The 17,711-nt window shown below is 42.5% G+C and overlaps 1 protein-coding gene across 1 annotated transcript in view; it reads right to left on the bottom strand.

The window, feature by feature from the left end:
- Positions 1-2,478: 2,478 nt before the first annotated feature.
- SCRN1 (secernin 1) overlaps positions 2,479-17,711 on the bottom strand; it is a 74,430-nt gene continuing 59,197 nt past the window's right edge. The window contains exons 6-9 of the mRNA XM_090046643.1: positions 14,039-14,204; positions 5,856-6,036; positions 3,401-3,560; positions 2,479-3,099 (exon numbers count right to left, since the gene is read on the bottom strand). Coding sequence (XP_089902769.1) covers positions 3,402-3,560; positions 5,856-6,036; positions 14,039-14,204 — 506 coding nt within the window. The 3' untranslated portion in view covers positions 2,479-3,099; position 3,401. The remainder of the gene's footprint in view (positions 3,100-3,400; positions 3,561-5,855; positions 6,037-14,038; positions 14,205-17,711) is intronic.

Here is a 17,711-nt window from a genome sequence, read left to right as displayed (position 1 = left end):
CTCACTGTGGGGCCCTTGATCTGCCCCCCCAACCTATTTCCCTCCCCCACACTCCTTCCTCCGTACAGACTTACCAGCTGGACACTGCTTTCCAAGCTGCAGGGCTGCAGATCAGCTACTGGATCAGTATCAGCCAGTACCAGTTAGCCATCAGTATTGGCCAAAAAAGTCTTTATCAGTCCACCCCTACTAGTTAGAACTAGGGTCCATATGGTAAATAATAAGTAAATAATTGAGCTGTTATAAACAAATTGAGAAGAGTGGTTAGAAAAATCAGTTTGATACCAGCTATATTTTGATCAGTAGAAAGACCTTTCTGACTATGAATTAGGGTCTAAGGTTGGACGCGGAGTGTGTAAATAGATGGAACTGAGTCAACATCGTGAAAAGTAACCAGTGGTAGCTTCCAAGGTTCAGTACTCAAACTAGTGTTTTTCAGCATATTCATCGATTTGGATATGGGTGTAAAAAGAGTACTGGCAAAATTTGCAGGTGACACCAAATTATGAGGGAGTGCAGTCACACTGGAGGACAGGCTGACTTGGACAGGCTTGTAAAGTGAGCAGATCAAAACCTGATGATGTTTAACACTTTATATTTTTAAGTGCTCTATCTGGGGAGAAATAATCCACAACATACTTACAGGCTTGGCAATGCTACACTAGCTAGCACCACAACTGAAAGAGACCTAAGGGTCATGACTGACCACAGAATTAATATGAGCTATTAGTGCGATGCTATAGCCAGCAGAGTGAACAATACACAAGCATGCATCAACCAATGCATCTCAAGCAAGACTAAGGCCGTCATCCTCCCACTCTACTCAGCATTAGTGAGGCTGTAGCTGGAATACTGCATCCAGTTCGGACTGCCACACTTCAAAAAAGATGTGGAGAAGCTTGAAAGAGTCCAAAGGAGGGCCACATGAATGATTAGAGGTCTGGCCATACAAGGAAAGACCAAAGGACATGGGACTGTTCAGCATGGAGAAGAGAAGACTTAGGGGGGACTTAGTGGCAGTCTATAAGTATATAAGGGGCAAACATCAGGGGGTGGGAGAGCATCTGTTCACCAAAGCACCCCAGGGGAAGACAAGGAATAAGGGACAAACTGCTAGACAATCGCTTCAGACTAGATATAAGAAAAAGCTTTACAGTTCGTGTTCGGAGTCTAGAACAGACTCCCCCCAGAAGTGGTAGTCACTTTTCCTGGGGATCTTCAAAAGATAACTGGATGCACCTTGCTAGAGTCATCTGACCCCAGCAGTCTTTCCTGCCCAAGCACAGGGGGTCTGGACCTGATCTCCTTATGAGGTCCCTTCCAGCCCTTAACTTGTATAAATCTATGAATTAAATATAGGGTTTCCTGGATTTAGGCCTCCAACAGTACTTAAGAGAAAGCAAAATAGATGCAATTCAGTCCACTATACTACCACTTGGATCTAGGCAAACTAGATATGAAGGACATGGTCTGATTAAGTTGTTGCTATAGCTGTGCTTTCACTAATTCCAAGGAGGGCAGGTTCAGGGTGTTGAATCCATGCCCTTCTAGGGAAGCTGAAGTTCTTCAGTACGGCCTACTTTTCAGTGGGCACGTTTATACATTCATTAATGCACAGTAGTTACTGTGCATTTAGTTTAGTATGAAGTACTAAACTAAATGCGCCACAACTGTAGTTATTGCTCAGTAGTGCCAGTGTGTGGGGTTTTTGTGAAGGTTACTGTGCAGTAGTTTATTAGCACGGTTTTTGACCAGCAGGCTACTGCACAGTGTTATTAGGCTACCGCGCAGTAAGCATCTCATGTAGACCTACCCAGGATGGACCAGGGTTTTTTTTGTTTTCTGTTCACATTGCTAATTCCAACTTGCTGAAATACTTTGGCAATGTCCTTGTGTCAAACCTAACGGGGCTCCCCTGCTGACACTGCACTAGCATAACTTCCTAAAAATGGAAATGGAAAGATGAGCAAAGAACTGCAAGACACCTCTTTGTATTCACCACTTTGCCCTCCTAATGCCAACAATCCAACTTCCCCTTTGTGTCTAACTTGTGCCTTGCAACATTAAGGATCAGTTCAGTTATAAGGACCTAATGTGACTCATTACTCAGAACAAAAAGAAAGAGAGACAATTTAAGATGGAAGTAGTGTACATTTAAAAACTGCAATGTCAGACTGTGAGTCTCCCCATTCGGCAGTATAGTCCCCAGCCAACATATTGGTGCCCAAGCTCAAACTATTTATGCCTATCTGTATCTTTAATATCAACTAGTATTAAACAAATGTACTATACTAGAATCTTTGCATTGAGGTGGCAGCTGTCATTGAGGTCTTGCAATCAGTTGATTTATATGAATGTACCAGGTACCCAACTTGATTCCGTCTAGGTTATAATCCTGCAAATTTTGAAGGAAACACCTCCCCGCCCCCCCCCCCCCCCCCCCAAAAAAAACAAAACAAAAAACCCCAATGAAATACAGGAGCATAACAATTACTTTTTCTGTGCTCTGAAGAGGAGAAGGCAATATTTAACCCATTTATATAGGTACGAACTTGAAGTTCCTCCACTAAGGCTAAGGAGACATCAAGAAAGCTAGCACAAGCAAGTTCATATCCAAACAGTATCCCACTTTAAAATGGTTTTAGCGCTGCTATTTCCCCCTCCACCTGAACATCTCTTCAGTTTCCAGTGTGAAGTAAGACTGTGCTTGGTGAATTGCTGGGCATTCAAACTTCGGTGAAATCTTGGTCGCTTGGCAAGTTTTGCTTTCAAAAGACAATATGGAAGTTACTCTGGGTTGAAGTTATTCCTTGCTTTAATTTGTTGCCCAAACATACATATTGGAACATTCTGTACTACAGTAGCCAGCATGCATACAGTAATTGGACCAATCAGTGACCATCTCCTTTCACTACACGCACAGAAATAGGAACACCACTTGTTTGGACAAAGAAAAACAATTTAACTGGATACAGCTATCAAGGAACATTTTCTAGAAAGTTGCTTTTTTCCTGCAAATTCAGCAATGTAGAGATTATCCTTCAAGGCTTGAAGAACTTTACAGTCTTCCTGTGAAAAGGCTAACGGCATCCACTGTGGCTGAAATGAGATTATAACAATTTAAAAGTCCATTCAGAGCAACAATCAAATGGAAAACTAAGACTTCAACATTACATAAATGGAAATGCTTTGAGAAAATCCATTTAGAGGGGGCACAAGTAGAAAAAAAGGTTATGAGGACTTGTGTAAACCAGAAGTTACTATAATGGTGACAGAGGGAGAGAGACCAGAATCAGACCCACTGTCATTTATTATATTCCTCTAATTTATACATAAAGCAGATAGGTTACTTCTATGGCAATGCAAGGATCTAAAGGGAAGAATTAAGATGTTCGCTTACTTCACTTGAAGAACTTAATTTCTGTATCAACGCAGTCATAGAAGAGGTCCGCCACTTCAGTGGGATCCAGAACCTCTGTACTGGAAAGGATGTCCTCCATTGCTTCTAGGCCTTGTTTTTCAAGGTCCAGCATGATCCTCATCAACTTCTTCCCTTTATCCTGAAAGATATAAAATGGCCAAGTTGAATAGTTATTAAAAATCAATCAACAATACAGCAGTATCAGGATTAACACCAGCTAGAAGACAGTGTTACTTTACAAAGTTTACCTCTCCACTGTTCTCTGACAGAAAGTCTACTATAAAAAAAATCTGTTTTGTCCAGTTGTTTGCGGACCACTCCTACTCCAGTTTTCAGAGTAATCATCTCAAGTGACATTAGCATTCTTTGTGCTGGTTTTGTAACAGACTGATTTGGTAAGGAAATGATTTTTGCTTGTAGGCAGCCTCATTTATTTTGAAAGCTACAAACAGAATTCTAATTCCAAGAAAAAGCATAGGACTAGTAGTGACTGAAGGTTCAGCTGGGCTGCACACACTACCTCCAGAAGCAGATGGTGACGTCTGCTAAGATTTAGAGCATCTTGGACATCCAATTAAAACCACGGTCCGATTAATTTTTATTCCTACTTCAGAAGTTATCTTGATAGCATGCTCTAAAGTTTTAGAATCTACTTTTTTGTACCACAGCATATAGAACAATTCTTACCCAAGATAGAATATATGCCAATAATCTGGTGATAGGGAACTATGAACAATGGGAAAGGAGTTGCAGACTTGCTTGCTCTAGTTGGTCACTACTGCAAAGTTCACTACTTGGAGCTGTATTGATGATTACTATTTTGGCATTCCCCCCTCCACCCCCAGTAGTTTAAAATATCTATGGAACAGCTTTATACCTCACTTCTTTAAACATAGTTTTCTCCCTGCTCTGAGGAGATCTTCTGAACTAAGCTGAAACAATAAAGACTGCCTGAAAGTGTAACATAGGCACTGAGGCCCTGCTCACCTGCCCAGAGCTTGGCATTGCACTATGAATCACAGAGTCCATCTGAAATACATCTGTATGACTATTCCAGCATTCAGAATGGATTGGCTTGTCTGCAATTTTCCTGGCTTTGCTTGGGCTCATCCATATCTAGCTACTGGTACAATAGCAGAGCCAGAGGCAACAAGTACATAACACCATAACACCTTGTTCCCAGATAACTGGTTTAGTGCAGGTTTTGAGGTTGAGTAACAATATGGAAAAAATGCATTTACACAGATGCTGTATTTATCCTCCAAGAAAAAGAAAACAAAAACTAGAAATTCAGGGTGAAAGTTAATTCTAAACCTGGGATGGTACAAATTCACAGCATGGGCACCATTCAGCCCACTCAGCTTTGTAACAATGCCACACGCCTCTTACTGCATCAGCAGCTGTGATCTTAGAAGATTTTTAAACAGAATGAAATGTTTATTGTTTTCTTTGAGACCAGCAACTCTATTTGGCAACCATGTCTTTTTGTGGAAGCTAATTTACTGTTAATAATTGGAACTGGCAAGAAAGATTGAAGGAAACAACTCCCTGTCAGATCTCTAGAGCTGCTATAGATAGAGCTGTTCCAATCTCGAAAATAAATCTTTTCTCTCTCTTTGTACCTGAAAACAATAGACATTTTGCTTTCCAACTCCGGTGGACATGACCAGCTCGGACAAGACTGATTATACAAACTCTTTAGGCTTACACACCAAAAGAAAGAATGCATACATTTGAAGTGAGACTTGAATAAGCTGTCTTATCTTAAAGAAATGCCCTTTTCCACACACACCCTCCCCCCACCTCACAAAACCCACAACTTAAATTTGAGATGCTGGAATAGCAGTTGGCCTGTACAGTATAGTTGGACTTGGAACACTCTTACTACTACCTTATTGTACAACATGATGTCCCATTAATTCTTCAACACTGGTTACAGTGACTCTGCATACAGTGATACGTATTGAATAATTTGATGGCTGTGCAAACAAGTTTTACTGTGTCTTTCTTTCAGCAACAAGTATGGTAGTCTGACAGCTTCTTTTCATGCCCTCAAAACTTTGACAGTGCTAAGACAGCACTCAAGAAACCAATCCCATCTCTACCACAGGCTATGCAGAGGCAAAGAGCTTTTTATTCTTAAAATTTTGCCAGTGTTAGGCTTTGAATAATGAACAGTCTGCCAACATCTGATGGATCATTTTTGGCAGCCAGCATTTCTTAAAAATAAAGATACCATGTATATTTACATTTTTCCAAGTTAAGTGATGTGATATTATGAAATCTTTTTTAGAATGTATGTTTCCTTTAAATTACATGCAGAAATTGCTATGTAAAAAAGGATTTCACAGATTTTACCAAAGCGAATGAAGCGCAAGGTCACAAACTTATGGAGAAATTCTCATTCCTCACCGTTAAGTCCTAGAGACCTTACCTCATCAGTCTCAATTACAGAACGGGCCCATTCATGTGCCTTGTACAATTCATGCCTGCGGTCAGGTTTTTCCTGGAATCGAGGTATCTTTTTTGCAGGATCATCATCACCAAGAGACGGAGACTGAACCTTTGGTACTTGTTTGACATCATCAGCAAAAATGAAAGGCTTAAATATGGACCTGAAAGAAATAAGACTGTTGCAAGCATTTTGTATATCAATCCATAGTTTAACTAGGCTACTATGGACAGATTTGTGGAACCATTAGTTTACTACATGTGTTTTTACAGTGGAGGACTGAGGTCAGTGGTCCAAAAATAAGTTTCAGGAGAGGAATATATGTTATGAAAAAAGAAAATTATTTGCTTTTAATAACTGTTCTCCACTTCTTGCAAAGCTTTACATTACAGCCCTTTGCATTCCCCTTCATTGAAGTTTCCCAGTTTTGTGAAAAAAAGAGCCATCAGTTTCCTTCCCTGCACAGTTTTGGTAAACATCATGTTCATAATTTAAATCCCAATGTCTTGTTCCTCTTAGCAACCCCCTGTTTTGCTTTTTTTCTTTGCTCCCTCAGTCTATGGTTAATCTTCCCCCAGTCTATGGTTTGCTCCCTCAATCTATGATACCCAATATTCTCAAGTCCCACGATCCAAAACCACTTTCTAGTTAAGTGGTTCTCAATATTTTTAGATTCAAGGCACCCCTTGTCAGACTCAAGATACCCCTCCTTAACTTTTGCAAAATGAGAAGACCCCCATTTCAAAATGAATTGATTTATTACAGCACTTAGTTCCTTGCAGAGGAGCCAGAAAGGCACAGGGACCCTGAATATGACCTTATCTGCTTATCCCCTTACACATCTCAAGGCCAAAGTTTAGAATCACTTTTCTAGTTCTACTCTCACACAGGAGCAAGTACATGTCAAAGTCTTTTCCCCTGCCTTAGAAGTCATGTTCTTGATTTTTCTGAAATAAAAAACCAATGAGCTGAAAGCGGATGAATTCCCAAAGCATTCTATAGCACAATTTATTGTGTAATTACAAGTTATTACACAACATACTAAGTATCTGTGGAGATTTTACATTGAACAGCAGGCTACAAACAAGAACACCAATGCTTGCAAAGACAATACTCAAATTCCCATCTTAGCCTGGAATTAGGCATAAGCTCAGAACAGAACTCTAGATTTAACTCTAAGATCACATCTCCTGGTTTGAACTCAGCACAAATATTCTACATACACCACTGCAGTTACTTTCACTTCAGAGAGAAGGGCACAAGACTTATGAAAAAGCAAGTTTGTAAACAATGACTGAACAAACCAAAGATTTGTTGCTGCTGCTGTATCCATAACTGTCTCGAAGCTCTGCACCAAAGGAAGCTGATTTGATTAGTGTGTGAGCAAGCCACATAGTTTGCATCAAAAGCCTTTTATAGTTCGGGGTGGGGGAGAAGTTTTTGGAGGTTAAGTGTTAGTGGGGAACAGAAGGCGCGGGAAGCAGAGGCGAGTTGTTTTCTTTAATTTGCCTTGTTGCACCTGTTCTCTCACAACCAGATAAACATGAAAAATCCTCTATGCTTGCAACAAGGACAGTGCAAGCTTGTCCTGTCCCAAAAGCAGCTCCATCCTTAACACTGAACAACCACTAGTAGGGGAACAAGTCATCTGCAAGCCCACTAAACCTTTAGCCCCTGTAAAATCTGCCAAGAAGGTGGTGTTCCATTAGGCTAGCAGGTTTGTAAAGAGGATATTGTCCATTATGAACTCCACTGTGGTTAACACCTTGCACACTGAGACAGATTATACTTCCTGTCAGTGGCTCAGGACAATGGGGAGTGCAGGTAAGTAGGGTAAGATGCATCATGCTTAATGCTTATTAAGAGCATGCATGTGGAAAGTTCATGTACAGTAACTATTGGGTGTGCCTACACATTCATTAATGTGCCATAGTTCCTGTGCATTAAGTTTAATATTTGGATAACCAAAAACTAAATCAATGTGCAGCAACTCACACTACTGTGCAGCGGCCTAATTCTACTGCACGGTAGTGTATTAGCACAGTTTTGCCCAGCATGTTACTGCAGAGTGTTATTAGGCTACTGCGCAGTTAGCATCTTGTATAGATGTGCCTGTTGAGCTGTATATTTGTAACTTCATGTCTGTAGTAAAGACTGGAGTTTATTCTGCATTAGATTACAGATACTGTAGAAAAGAAGACATCTCCCTGGAATTGCTACTCATCAAGTTAAACCCTAATGCCTTATGTATAAGTTTTATTTTATTTACTTGGATGCGGGAAGGAATCTCCATGAGCGTCTTTGTTTACAACCAGGTTAGGCAGATAGGAGAATACTTAGCCCTGGTAAGGCCAAGGGATAGTTTAGAGAAGCAAAACATATATCAGTGTCCTGCCCAGGGTTCAATGACGATTCAACCTGCCAGATAGCTGGGACTCCCTTCAGCACCAAAGGACCTCTGTATAAACACACAAGTAGAAAAAGACAGTTCAGAGTCATCTAATAATTAAGACCTTTGGCCACCTAGGAGAAGCACCCTGGCATTCTCCTCCTTTGCCACAATATAAAGAGCTGCCATTCTTAATGTCACCATAAAAAAAACTTGGAAGTTGCATGTGGATTGAACTATACAGCGGACAGCTGACTTGGATTTCATAAGTATTTAGATCCATAGATTGAACTATATAGGAGAATGTGAAATCTCGGACACTGTCCTCCACCTCAATCTGCTGCTGCAGGATCCAGGCAGTCACTGGCCTGTTAAATGACCTATTGTTAACACCTCTGAAGTAACAATTAATTAAGTAGTTACACTAAATCAATAATTTAGAGCAATTGTGGCCCACAACGGGGGGTGGGGGTGTTAATGTTCACTGGCTGGCTGGTACCGGCTTCCAAAATCCAGGATTTTCCTAGCCAATCCAGGACATATGGTCACCTTACCTATAAATAATATTCTCCAGTGCTTTGAGCAATAAAAGCAAAGATTTTCCTTTTGAGCAGTTACTCCAGTGATTAAAAACATTTAAAAGATGGGGCCTGCTATTCATCTAAAATTTTCCCTCCATTGATTTGTTATGACAGTACAGAAACCTATGGCCACTTGTGGTTAACCAGCTCCTCTTGCATACATCACAGGTTCTACTTGTAACAGTACATATGTTCTTATTTTGGGTCTGCACAGTAGGCATAGGCTTGCATATCCTTTCATCTACTCTCTTTACCAGTTGGAAGCAACTGAGACAGCCAAGAATTCAGTTGCCTCCCAAGAACACAGAAGGCAGGGAGAAGTTAGGGAGGAGACAAAGCATAGTGTAGCTCCCAAATCAAACAGAACCGATTGCCCCCATTCCAAAAGCTGCAATTTCAGGTTGATCCAGTGTATTTTGGATAAAGCTGAATTTAAAAAAAATAAATAAAAATCAACAAAGTATCAATTTGGTGTTTCAATTCTGGAAGTATCCACTTAGCACTTCAACAAACTACATTTAAGAGAAATTTAAAGCATTTTAATGTGCGGGGGGAAAAGTTTTAGGTTTCCTTTCACTTTATGGAATGTTGAGGAGTACTGTGTTCACTTTGGGGCACAGCACTTCAAGGAAACAAATTCAAGACCCAGTTGTAGAAAGTGAAGATGAAAAGGACAACAGTGATCAGAGGTCTAGAAAAGATGATCAGTGAAGGAACATTGAAAGAACTGAGTTTGTTTCATCTATAACGGAGTGAGTTGAGGTAAATCTTCAGATGCAGAAATACTTCACGTCCGCTTTTGATAAGGCCAAGTAATAATGGACTTAAAGCAATTTAAATTTAGGTTAGATGGGGCAGACTTTCAAACTCTAAGACTACTTAAAATCACTAAACAGATCATCTAGGAAGCCTGTTAAATCTTAGTAGTTAGAGGTTTTAAAAGACAAGATAGGCCAAGATGTCAGGAATGGTTTAGGCATACTTGACAGTGCCTGGGGTATGAATTGTGGTGGGGGAATAAAAATAAAAGATCTCTTGATCCATTCATTTCTGTGACTGTGTTAGAAATATTGTAAATGGAGTATTGTTAGAACTGCACAGTTTGCATCTCGTACCTGATAAGAAGAAACACTACCAAGGACCTTTTATGCTAAGAATCACTCCCTTTTTCTCTCCCCCTGACTTTCACATGCAGATTACAGAAGCTGGAATTCAACTGACTGTGTCCTTGAAAGGGGGCGGGATTTCAACTCTTGGTGACCTAGAGAGCTTTCTGAGCGTGCATAATTAGCTGATGCATATATGCCTATCCGCCCCGCATACTTAAGTAGTTAATTACAATATACATGCGACGAATGAAGTGATGTAGTCACATATATGTTTGTATGAACCGGAAATGAGCTGTAAGAGTTCCTGTTTCTGCACACGTGCCCAGGAGGAAAGAGATAAAAACCCAGTTAAGAATTTCCTCAGTGGGCGGAGTAATCTGAAGTCCTCTGACTCTGCTCCAACCCTATTTGCAAATACACCTTTTGTGCTGCTAATAGTGTGTGCCTGAGAATTATTATTTGCGAGCCTCCAAAAGAAACGAACCGCAATATTTTGCAAGAACTGTATGTAGCAATTTTGAGTTTACTGCAGGAGAGGGTGGGAGTAGAAATTCTTGAGGACCCTTGTGGTTTCATCATCTATTATATGGTAGCTTGCAATTTTAGGAAGTGGACCCAGATTGCATTCAATAGGAACATAGTTCCGGAAGAAAATTGTAATGGTGGGTTACACAGTTGTTCTAAAACAGCTGTGATTGTATAATTTTTCATATTCTAATATGATCTTTTCCCCTAACACCATAAAATGATTAGATAAAGAAGGGAGAAAGTGATATTTTACATATTCTAAAGAATTAGATTTGAACTGCATCCTTTCACTCTGTCCTTAACACTAAATGCTGGGTCAGCATCTCCGTAAAAGCTAAAAAGGAGGGGAAGGAAAATCCCACAAACAAAACACTTAAAAAGTAATAAAAATAGGGTTTTTGTAAACAAGGCATTAGGAAACCATCTCTGGAAATTAAGAAATGGCAGGTTCTTTGAACTGACACAAAGAGAACCATCTTAATTTAGTTTTGGGGAAGAGAACTTCCAATTTTGTTCACTTCCATGATTTAAGGAAGAAACCCTTTTTTCTAAACCTCAAATTTCTACTCTGATAAGATAACCACTCTCTCTCCAACCTCTCAGTTCTAATCCTCAAAGGGAATTTACAAAACACCTTTTGCAGGTGAGCCTACAAACTTCACTTCATCCATCTACTGGATACAAAAAATCATGAATTAAATATAGACATCAGATTTATAGCATGTTACAACCTGTCTGCCATCTGATACCCCCAGGAAGCCTTTCTACAACTTACCAATATTCCGTCACCAGGTCACCATTTCCTTTCCCCTCCTCCCCACCTGTCTCTAACCCATTGTCTCTCACTCCCTCTGACGCTCACTGCCACACATTTACGTTTTCACTGACCTGCATTCTTGCATACTAGCTTCTATCCCCTCCAGGAGAGCACAAAACAACTGCAGATGCTCCCTCTGCATGAAGAAGCATGTTTGTACCTAAAAGCTTGCAAAGATGGAATTTTTCCAACTATTTTAGTTGGTCTAATAGAAGGTATCTGATTTACTCAAAGAACCTTGTCTACTCTGACAACAGCACTGGAAACAAAAGCCCAGAACAATGGCTAGGACATCACTAAGCTTCCATAAGTGCTTGTGCAGCCATGATTTTATAATGTTGCGAGGAAAGAATTACTCTCCTTTTCAAAACTAAAATAATCTTCCTTAAGAAATTAGAGTGCACTTAAATTGTTTACTATTTTCTGCTGATGCCTTTTCATATACTGAGGATGTCACATTACAAGGGTAACTCGCCTCCATAGCAAATTCCTTTTCAAAATTACAAAAGCCAGAACTCTGAACAAGTTAAATCATCCCTGCTGTGGTATTTCAAGAATAAGAAGATTATATGGAATGCTAATAGAAAAGCTATTGATCATTTTACCAAGATTAGCCAAACGGTTTTCATTTTCCACATATAGTGGGTGTTTACTGAAATTCCTATTTCCACTGTATTCAGAGAGTTAAGAACATCAACAAAAATCCATATCTTGAAAACAGAATTCAAAAGGTGTACAGGAAGATGATAGGTGGGGCATAACACCCATTAAGTCCCCCTTGTAAATCATCTAACAAAGTCTATTGAGCAAATGACTTGTAGATGTTAAGTACTGAACTGCAAGTTACCTGCATTAGTTAGATTGCAGTCTCACATACAACCTGCCCCCCTCCCCTCCCCCCAAAGTATAATATGCACTTGGTTTTTGAAAGGCAAAATGAAGAAAAAGAAAGATCTTTCCTTGAAAACACTGGTAAATACAGTATTGCCCCAGGATTTAAAATAAAAGAAGCAGGCAGCTGCAAGGGTGGGGGAGGAGGAAGCAAGCTGCTCTGTTAACCCCGTAGCTGCAGGATACCACAGATGCTACTGATTGAGTCAAATTGCCCAACCCTTCTGCTTTTTGAGCTGATCTGGGTGGGCAGCCAGTAGCCTCTGCCAGGTCACCTGAGGATCCAATCCTAGCCAGCAGCACCTGCCAAGTTAGCTGAAAGCTATTGGCTTTAAAATACAGCAGAGCTGAGCTGAGCCAAGCCCTGGGTACAAGGGCAAAACCTTCTGTGGAAAGCCATCAGTTAGGGAACATCCCATGCAGCACTTGCAGCATTACTCCCTCTCTCCCTGAAGGAAGATTACCATATCCCTTTGCTTAAAATTCACATCCCAAATGCATGATGTATGCGAGACAATGCAGCAATTTTTTTTTCCAGGCCCTCTGCTAAAACTCTAATGGGAAATAATTTCCAGCACACTCAAAAATAAACACCAAATCTACATCTCCAGCTCTGAGAGGGATGTATTTTAGTGGAGCAACAACCTATCTTCATCTTCAGTTCTACTAAGTTATAAGCCACAGGGATGTGCCAACCTGCAGCATCTTAAATTTATGAAGTTACATTTGGACTCCTCCTCATATTGAACCCCTTCATAAAAGGAGGTAAAACCCAACCAATATCCCAGTTGCACTGTGTATTTAGGCTGTACATTATACATCTTGTTTTTTAACTGAAGTGGTTTAATGTATGCTTCTAGCAAAAACACTTGATCACCCTATTTCTACATTATCTGAGCTGTACTTGGACATAATGGACAGTGGCAGCTCTCACCCTTTGCAGTTAAGACCTACAGGCTGGAACAAAAGACTTGCTTTAGTTGCATTAGATCAGGCACAGTGAAGCTATCCCATCTCTTGCCCCAGAATCCTTTTGACAAACCTGCCTCCTCCCTTCCCACTTTTTAGCGTGCTAAAAGCAATGGAGAATTCCCTGCACAGGCCAAAGTGGTTCCTACAACGTGGAGAATTCCGCTTCACCGTTAAATGGGAGAGCACCAATTCTGCCCTATGGTTCTCAGGAGGCAGAGAACAGAAAACAGTCCACTAGGAGACAAACATAATGCCCCCTTAAATTTGTTTATGCCACCTCGACCCTGCATTTGGCTGGAGACTGAAGCAACCCTGAAATACAGTTATGACAGCCTCTCTACTACTCCCAACAAGGTGTTCTGCATCCCAGATATGAAGTCCTCTGGCCACTCCTCCTTTCTGTCTCTGGAGAATGTAGGGACAGGCTGCTTAAAGATGCATGGACCATCATTGTTACATGGCTTTCCAGAAGAATTTCTCTATGCAGTCCTTATCCATTCTAGCTCCTACCACAGGGCACATGTTAGTGATGCCATTTAATCCTTCCTTCAAAGAAGAACGAGTGCATGTGCGTGCTCCATAAAAACCAGGTAGGCCAATTAATGCTGGAGGAGGTTCTCAGTTCTGCTGTCATCCAACCTCATTTTCTTGGGTACACAGCACAGACTGAGAGCATGTGCAGGAAGATACAAGAAAGGAGTTATACACCCTCTTCCTTTTTTGTTCAGTAATGCAAGACCAGCCGCAAGTTATCCAAGTTAGATCTGCCACCACACTTGCTTTAGTAGCTTTTGGTACACAAAGACTCAGCCAGAACCTCACTTGTAGTGCTTACACCCCATCTTTGACCAGAAACAGCCCCACATACCCTAACTTACCTTGAAGGGTCTGGCGTGCCCGTGAAGAAATGAATACATGGAGAACTGTGGTTGTGAGGTAACACAGACACCATGCTAGCCGTAGTAAGGAAAGCTTCAGAGTCCACACAGACACCATGAGCTTTGTCACGTAGAATGTCCATCATTGTTTGTGCAGCAATACCTCCTGCATGAAAGACACACACACATACATGGTGCACTATGGTCTGACCCAAAGGAATTTTTTTTTACTTCAGTAGCTTTGTAAATGCAAATACCTCATGCAAACACTGTTATAAAAACAATGCATGTGGCATTCCACTTATTAGCAGCTTGTATCAAAGTGAAGAACCCTGAAATATAGCAGTCAAATAAATTTGCTCAGCTAGCTTACGCTCAGAAAAGAACTCTATTTTTATAAGGGCCAATAAAATGCAGTTTTTTGGCCCTTAGTTGCCCAGTCACACTATTTCATCTTGTAGAACAGGTTGAATCACATGTACATGGCTAAGTGGCTCATATGGGTATGTTTTCACCCTACAACACTATGTTTGTGCCTACTGTGCATGATGAGGAAAAACTTAAATGCTAGCCAGAAGACATCTAGCTCCATTTATGCTTTGCTGAGATTCAGCTTCATCACGGACACACAGAAGTGCACATAAACTCAAATTACAGTCAGTCAAGAACCACACCTAGTAACTTCATAGTTTCATAGTAGCTAGAGTCGGAAGCGACCTAGGTAGATCATCTAGTCCGACCCCCTGCCTTAGCAGGAAAGAGCACCGGGGTCAGATGACCCCGGCAAGGTGCTCATCTAACTTCCTTTTAAAAATCCCCAGGCTAGGAGCCTGCACCACTTCCCCTGGAAGCTGGTTCCAGGCCCTAGCCGCCCTGACTGTGAAGTAGCGCCTCCTAATATCTAATCTAAACTTACCCTCCGCCAGTTTGTGACCGTTATTCCTGGTCACTCCTGGCAGCGCACGGGGGAACAGGGACTCCCCCAATACCTGCTGATCCCCCCTGACCAGTTTGTAGCAGGCCACAAGGTCCCCCCTTAACCTTCTCTTGTGGAGGCTAAACAGGTTCAGGTCCCGTAGCCTCTCCTCATAAGGCCTGCCCTGCTGACCCCTGATCATACGAGTGGCCCTCCTCTGAACTCTTTCCATATTGTCCACGTCCCTCTTGAAGTGCGGCGCCCAGAACTGGACGCAGTACTCCAGCTGCGGCCTGACCAGTGCTGCATAGAGGGGGAGGATCACCTCCCTGGACCTGCTCGAGATGCATCTGTGGATGCATGACAGGGTACGGTTGGCCTTCTTGACTGCCTCCCCACACTGCTGGCCCATGTTCATCGTGGAGTCAATGACGACTCCAAGATCCTTTTCCGTCTCCGTGCTGGCAAGAGGGGAGTTCCCCAACCTGTAAGTGTGGTGCCGGTTCTTCCTCCCCATGTGCAACACCTTGCACTTATCAGTGTTAAACCCCATCCTATTCTCATCCGCCCACCGTTGCAACCTGTCAAGGTCAGCTTGTAGCCTATTGCACCCTTCTAGTGCACCCACATCCCCCCACATCTTAGTGTCATCAGCAAACTTGAACAGGGTGCTTTCTACCCCGTCATCCAAGTCACTGATGAAGATGTTGAACAGTGCGGGCCCGAGGACCGAGCCCTGCGGAACCCCACTGCCCACGTCCTTCCAGGTCGAGAAGAACCCATCCACTACCACCCTCTGGGTGCGGCCCTCCAACCAGTTGGCGACCCATTTGACCGTGTGGGCATCGACACCACAGTCTCCCAGCTTTTTGATGAGGACAGGGTGAGAGACAGTGTCGAAAGCCTTCCGGAAGTCCAAAAAGACTACATCCACAGCAACCCCTGCGTCTAATGATTTGGTGACCTGATCGTAAAAGGCCACCAGGTTGGTCTGACAAGACCTGCCACTGATGAACCCATGTTGGTTGCCCCTGAGCATGCATTCCCCCGCAAGGCCCTCCTGGATGTGTGCCAGGATAATTTTTTCAAAGAGCTTACCCGGGATTGAGGTAAGACTAACTGGCCTGTAATTTCCCGGGTCCTCTTTTTTTCCCTTTTTGAAGATAGGGACCACATTGGCCCTCTTCCAGTCCTCCGGCACCTCACCAGAGCACCACGAGTGCTCATAGAGCCGCGCCAGGGGTCCCGCAATGACCTCGGCCAGTTCCTGTAGAACCCTAGGGTGAAGATCGTCCGGACCAGCGGACTTGAACACGTCCAGCCTCTCCAGAAGTACCCTAACTAACTCCTCGCTAACCCCTGGCCCAGGCGTGTCTTGGTGTCTATGCAAGCTTCTAAGCTTCTAACCATGTGCCCAATAGCAAAGTAGTTAAAACACTTACCAAAGACAAGAGAAGCCCAGAGAATCCAGCTTCCAGATTCAACACTCCCAACAGGATTTGAGCACTGATCTCCCACATCACAACCCAATCATCAGGCCACAGGCCAAGCACCTTCACATTGGGGATTGGTCGGGACAGTGGGCAGCAAAGAGGGAAAGGACCCAGGACAGAAGAAGAAATAGGAGGGAGCCCAACGCTGAGGTCCAGGAAGAGGGATGCTACCCTAATAGAGGAAGGGATTCCTGGCTTCCATTTTTAAACATTTTCCATCAGTCACTAGCAAAACTGCATGGAGAAAAGAGCAGCCTTCTTCACATGGTGCTCCGCATGTCAAAATACTCTCCCCCAATAGGGCTGGAACAGGCGCCCAGCCTTAGAGTGGCAGTCCATGTACCTCATGTAGCAGATGCCTTTTGGAAAACATGACCAGAATCCCTAATACAAAGGAGGACATATCTGGATTTGGAAAGACTAAAAGAAACCCTAGAGAACTGTTAGCACAAACTTCAAGGTCTGAGACTTCCCTTTCAGAGGAAATCCTACACACATGTAATACTTGGCATTCAAGAGCCTTGTGTTACTCAGCCTGCCTCACCTTTCAGGATTAGGTGTGCACCAATATTTTTTTGGCCAATTATTAACAAGCCATATCAGCCGATACCAATCCGATTGTTGATATGGGCCGGGGCTGCATGCAGGTTAGGCGGTGGCGGCACTGGGAGGGGGGCTACAGGGTGGGCTGTGGCCACCCCAGAATTTGCCATAACTGCCCCCCGCAACTGTCCCCCTGCCCCAAGTCCAAGCCTCCCTCACTGCTGAGGCCTCAATTAACTCCCCCTCTCCACACATACCCCTTCTCTCCCCCTGCCCCTTTTCCCTCCGCAAACTTATCAGCCGGATGCTGCTTTCCAAGCTGCCGAGCTGTGCAACATGCATGCCCCATTTAAATCAGCAACATCATCAGCCACATCAGCTAAAAAAAACTGATAGCTGATAATGTAAATTTTGCTTTTTATGGGTGCCAATACAATATGAACCAATGTATCAGTGCACCTCTATTCAGGATACAGTTGACTTTCTCTGCTGTCTGTTACCCCCTAACATGCATCCATCTTACAATGGACAGAGTAGGAATAATAGTGAGTGGTGTTCCATTTGTTTTCAAATGGTCTGGGGTAATCTCTAGTCCAGTTTCGGTATTTAAGCATCTGGTCATCTATATTGCATTTTTGGCACTTACAGGAGATGGCAGGCAAGTAGGAATTTTATTTCTGGGTACATAGCCATGCATATGTAGACAACTGTACACATACCT

The sequence above is a fragment of the Crocodylus siamensis genome, chromosome 5 (assembly GCF_052110815.1).
Source record: "Crocodylus siamensis isolate JL-2025a chromosome 5, ASM5211081v1, whole genome shotgun sequence".
NCBI lineage: Eukaryota > Metazoa > Chordata > Crocodylia > Crocodylidae > Crocodylus > Crocodylus siamensis.
The sequence above is the reverse complement of the archived record's forward strand: the minus strand, read 5'-3'. Positions and strand labels throughout refer to the sequence as shown.